The sequence below is a fragment of the Triticum dicoccoides genome, chromosome 5B, assembly GCF_002162155.2.
Source record: "Triticum dicoccoides isolate Atlit2015 ecotype Zavitan chromosome 5B, WEW_v2.0, whole genome shotgun sequence".
NCBI lineage: Eukaryota > Viridiplantae > Streptophyta > Magnoliopsida > Poales > Poaceae > Triticum > Triticum dicoccoides.
The window spans coordinates 347,366,414-347,371,820 of NC_041389.1; the positions used below are offsets into that span (position 1 = coordinate 347,366,414).

At 47.2% G+C, this 5,407-nt stretch overlaps 1 protein-coding gene across 1 annotated transcript; it reads left to right on the forward strand.

The window, feature by feature from the left end:
- Positions 1 to 410: 410 nt before the first annotated feature.
- LOC119305488 (oleosin 16 kDa-like) lies at positions 411 to 1,148 on the forward strand. The gene has a single exon (XM_037581997.1). The coding sequence runs from the start codon at positions 490 to 492 to the stop codon at positions 991 to 993; it is 504 nt and encodes a 167-aa protein (XP_037437894.1). The 5' UTR covers positions 411 to 489; the 3' UTR covers positions 994 to 1,148.
- The last annotated feature ends 4,259 nt before the right edge of the window (positions 1,149 to 5,407 follow it).

Genomic DNA, 5,407 nt, shown 5'->3' on the forward strand with positions numbered 1-5,407 from the left:
AAAACCTGTTAAAACAGAATTTGAGTTCGAGAATTATCGAGAGCCAAACGTCTCTTAAGTGAAAATTTATAAAGCGGCATCCAGCTCAACGCGTGGGCCGGCAAGGCAACGGGCACACCATCGATGGAGGACGTCATGTTGACACCCTGTCCTGCAGGCTGCTCGTCGAGCTCAGCGGCGCGGAAAGGGTACTGCATTCGCGACACGTAGGACGAGAGGACGCCGGGAGCCTGCAAGTTGGCACGTACGTGGCATGGATTGAGGCATCGCTATCCATGCAGATCGCGCCCCTCGACACGTGCTCGAGGTATGCGGCCACATGTCCGAGACTCGCTCCACCGCCTTCGTCCACACTCTCGCCCACATCGCATCTTATATACCACGATCCATCTCGCCGAGAAACCCACGGCGCATTTGGCTATCGCATTTCTCAGGTGAGGCTCAGGTTTCGGAGCAGCGAAGCTTTCAAGTGTGCATCTGCCTACAGGCATGGCTGGAGAGCAAGCGTTCCACCGGGGAGGCGTGCACGGAGGCGGCAGCGCCATCGGGCCGGACTACATGCGGGCCATCCGCGGCGACGACGACTACTACGGCGGGCACGGCCAGGGCTACAACCAGCCGGCGACCGTCACCCTCGCGAAGGGGGTGGCCGCGGCGGCGGCGGCCGGGTCGATGCTGCTCCTGTCGGCCCTGACGCTGACGGGCACGGTGCTGGCGCTCATCGTGGCGACGCCGCTGCTGGTGCTCTTCAGCCCCGTGCTGGTGCCCGCGGCCATAGCCGTCACGATGCTGACGGCCGGGTTCGTGTCGTCGGGGGCGTTCGGCGCGGCGGCGGTGGGCGTGCTGGCGTGGATGTACAAGTATCTGTCGCACGGCGCGTCCTCGCCGCCGGGGGCCGACACGGTGGACCACGCCGGTGCGAAGCTGGACTCCAAGGCGCACGAGGTGAAGAACTGGGCGCAGCATCGCCTCGACCAGGCACGAACGCCGTAGACATGTTGTCATTTGCCCTCCTATGCGTTACCAGTGTGTGTGTGGATCGACGCCTCTATATGTAGGGACGTGCCTGCGAGCGGTGCTACTTACCCCCGATGAATAATAAGCTGCATATCTGCTACTCATCTCCTCTGGAGAGGGAGTTAAGAATAGATCTCTTGTGTTGGTTCTTGTGCCGTCTACTTGCGCTGCTTCGTCTTCACCTTCAAGGACTTCTGATTTGGAGTCCACGTCGTTCATATTACTGCCTTGAACACGATGATCCTCGATTCCTTCTATGCTGCCGCTCCAATTCCTAAATCCCTCTTCTGTTCTTAAAACTGTTTTAACGCCCCAACAATTTGCTTGAATCGCACCTGAAATTGCATATTATTCGTGCTACCTTCAGTTCCGCCCTTACAAATGGCAGCACCCCACAAGAACTACTCCCTCCGTTCGGAATTTGTCAAAAAATGAATGTATCTACAACTATCTGTACGGAATTACTTTCATAAAAATAAATGTATCTAGAATTAAAATACATCTAGATACATATTTTAAACAGAGAAAATAGTAATTATATTTACGAGTAATTCCGAACAGAGAGAATAGTAATGATATTTACAAGTAATTCTAAACGGAGGGAATAGTAATTATACTTGCACTCGGAACATATATTTTTGTATAGCAGTAAACAAACCAGCAATTCTGCCCTGACAGTGGTGCTGCTTATTCTTCTGCAATCTGTGGAGTTCATTTCTGCCCTTCCGTATTGCAACACTCCGGCCATTTCTGTCCCCTACCCCACACATGGATCTCAGCTTTAACGGGCGATCCTGCTCTCAGATGAACAGTAAAAATGTAAACTCAGATGAACAGTAAAACATACAATAAATTTTAAAAAATAAAATTTGTGGTGACAAACATTGTTGAATGTTTCACATGTCTGCATTGTTTCAGTGGGTAAGGGGAAATCGATGCTCTAAAGTATTACTTTTTGAAACATTTTGGAGCGTAGATTTTATCTTTTTTTCTTCAAAGTCATTTTTAAGCTTTTATTATTGTTTTGTATTTTACTGTTCATCCCAGTGCTTATGGAGCCGAGAGTTTTTTTTACCTTCTACTTTTGTTTTGTATTTTACTGTTCATCCTAGGTGCATATGCACACGGTAGCAGAACGACACTCACGAATTGCTCTCAACTCTCACCTTAAGTTGTTAACACGGTACAACTTTTCAATCATTTTAACTGTTTAAAATATGTTCCTCGCAAATTTGATAGGTGACTTTTAGAAATTAGAAAAGTAAAGATTAATTTAAATTGTTTTTTGAGTAACGATTGATTCAATATTATTTGAGTAACCAGTTTATTAAATCTTAAGCCATGACCGATGCAGTTACAACATTGCCATTGCGCAATTGAATTATCTCTTCTCTTTCTGCAATCCCCGTGAGTGTCGTTGATATTACTTAGTACTTAAATGTAGTTGTCAGTAGAAGAGGGACATAAAGTATTTGATCCCGAGCTCATATGCTCCCGCATGAATAGTAAAATTAAAATAATAATAAAAACATAAAAAAACTGATTTTTTGTGATGAACATTGATAAATTTTTAACTGCGTTCAAAATTTCAGGTTGAAATGACATCCGTGGAGGTCTGGGCAAAAAAGAACGATATTTCAAAAAGACTATTGTTGAAAGTATTTTGGAGCATCGATTTAGTTATTTTTGCCCATACCTCTATGAATGTTATTTCAGCCTAAAATTTTGCACGCAGTTAAAACATTCATCAATGTTTATCATAAAAAGTTCAGATTTTTTAAACTTTTTACTATTTCTTTTTATTTTACTGTTCATGCGGGAGCGTATGAGCTCAGGATCAAACGAACACTTTTGGCAAAAGAGTTGATTTATACTTGTCTAGAAAAAAAATAGTTTTTGAAAGTATCTTTCTACACCCAAAAGCAAATGCTTTTGGTGTGAACAGTAAAATTGAAAAAATAGAAAAAAACAAAAAATTCCGAATTTCTTCGGGACATACTTTCATAAATATTTGTTGTGCATGCAAAATTTCATAACGGAATCACATTGATGAAAGTCGTGCCAAAAAAATCAGCTCCAAATGCTTTTGTAAATAACATTTTCAAAGCATCGATTTTGTTTTTTTACCACGCCTTCTATCAATGTGATTTTGCCATGAAATTTTGCATGCACAACAAACATTTATGAAAGTATGCCACTAAAAAATTCAGAATTTTTTAATTTTGATTTTTTTACTGTTCACACCGGGAGCATTTGCTTCTAGGTGTAGAAAGTACACATGCGCTTTAGTTTTACCGTTCGATGCAATGCATCTTTTTTATATAGGTCCACAAAAAAGGCTTTCGTCCAGCTTTATATATAAATCGCACACGGCCGAAGCAATAAAAAAAGTGCATTTCATGTTTTTATTGTTCTATGAATTTTGGTTGCACGTGAAGGAAGGAACTATCATTTTTTTTTACAAATACGCAAAGCTTGTCTATCATTGCACGGATAGAAAGAGTAGAATGAGTACATATAGAGGTCCAACACATGACACGAATGCAGCTAGACGTGAACATGCTATCCAAAACAGAGAGACGATGGATGATCGGTCTGTACAGAGGATACATCACAGCTAAACATGTCAAGTCTGAACCAAGAGCGGCAATGCAACCAATAAGAACATCATTGACAGAGGCAAAACTAGGGATACCGCGAGCGAGCAAGATAGCACCTTTAAAAAGAAAGACGATGCCAAGACGCCGTCGCCATCCAGTCCGAACCAGACCTAGGGTTTCCCCTGAGCTCTAAGAGGGGCACAACTGAAGGTCTTGGCAGCGCCTCCAAGAAAACGACATCTGCAGACGTCGTCGCTGCCAGCACCAGCTAGCCGAGTGGGGATTTCTACCCGCGCCGTGGCTAAGCAATCCCATAGCCGTTGTGTTTGGAAACTAAGATGAGGAGCCAACGCTAATCGGGGTCACCATGCCGAAAGGCGGTTCGCGGGGCAGCACCTGCCGTCGGAGGGTGGCAACACCTCCAAACCCACGAGGCTTTGAGATGTCCAACGTAGAAGGAGGGCACTATCGGCATGTAGTAGTTGCTTCTGACTAGGCATGATACGATGCCTTGTGCTTGGACTGAAATGCTGAAGCTCTCAGGGCGCGTTTGGTTACCCGCATGAAGCCCAACCAGGCCCGCACGGGATGTGCGTAGCCTGTTTGTTTGTCTGGACTGCATGCGGGTAGTGGCCCGCACGAAACTTAAAGCAGGTCGGAGCTTGGCCCGGCGGAAACTGTCGAATCGGCAGTTTCTCGCGGGCCTGGCTCGGCGCGACCACGTGTGCAGGGGGTTGCACACCTTGGGCAGCGCGGGAGAGGAAAGTGACAGCTCATAACCCCCCCACTCTCCTGTCACCGCCCAGCCCGCACTGTTTCCACCGCTCCCTCCCTGCCTCATCGCCTCTCCCTCTCCTCCCCTCCGATGGCTCTGCCTCGCCCACCGCCGTGCCGCCCTCTAACCCCCGTCGACCAGCGCATTGCCAGCATCCAGGAGCGTTGACTGACCGGGCTCTAGAACTCGGGCAGGGACCTGGCGTCGGTGCTGCGAACGTCGTCCCCGTCTGCTGCCGTCCACCACGAGGGTCAGTCAATGCGGTGCCGGTCTTTCCTGCTCCGCCGCCGATTTCGGACCTCGTGCTCCTAGGCTCGGCGTCGACGCCGTCCATGGAGCCGCCATTTCTTGGGACCCCATTGGGCAGGGGGGGGGGTTCTTGACCCCCGTCCAAGGGTTTTCTCCTGTCGGTGCGCTGTCGTTCACGACCTCTGGCGTGGCCATGAGCATGGGGACGATGCCGCAGCCCGTCGCCAAGGACGGCTCTTCCTCTACTCCGCCACTGCTCTCCTTCCCGCCGAGGTTTTCACCCCGGCCTCGGTTCACTGCGGCTGCGCAAGCTCTAGTGAGTCAAACCCTCCAATACTTGCTCGTAGATGTAGATTAGGGGTTTATTTTCTTAGGCATGTGCTAGTAGTTAGTGGATTCGATCGGATTAGATAGGATTTGAGTAGATCCGATTGGATGGGATCCTAATCGAATCCAATCGGACCGATCTATTCTTGTTTCCTACAGTGTGTGTCCTAGGATAATTTTTTTCTGCTACTGCTAGTGTGTCTTAGGATATGTGTTAATGCTAGTAGTTGTGTTCATGCTAGGGTTTGTGTTGATTGTTATACGTGCATGTAGTAGGATCATTTTAGGATGATGTCAAATGTGCATGGTGCACATGGTTGCTATTGGCACTTGTTGTTGCTATTTTTAGACGTTTTCATGCTTAGAATAGTCCACTGATTAGTGGCATTTTCCCAACAACAAGTGCCCATTTTGCAAAAAGTTTGTGCATTAATACTTG

What these genes read in the sequence shown, in the direction of transcription:
- LOC119305488 (XM_037581997.1), top strand. Translation starts at nt 490, where the DNA reads ATGGCTGGAGAGCAAGCGTTCCACCGGGGAGGCGTGCACGGAGGCGGC.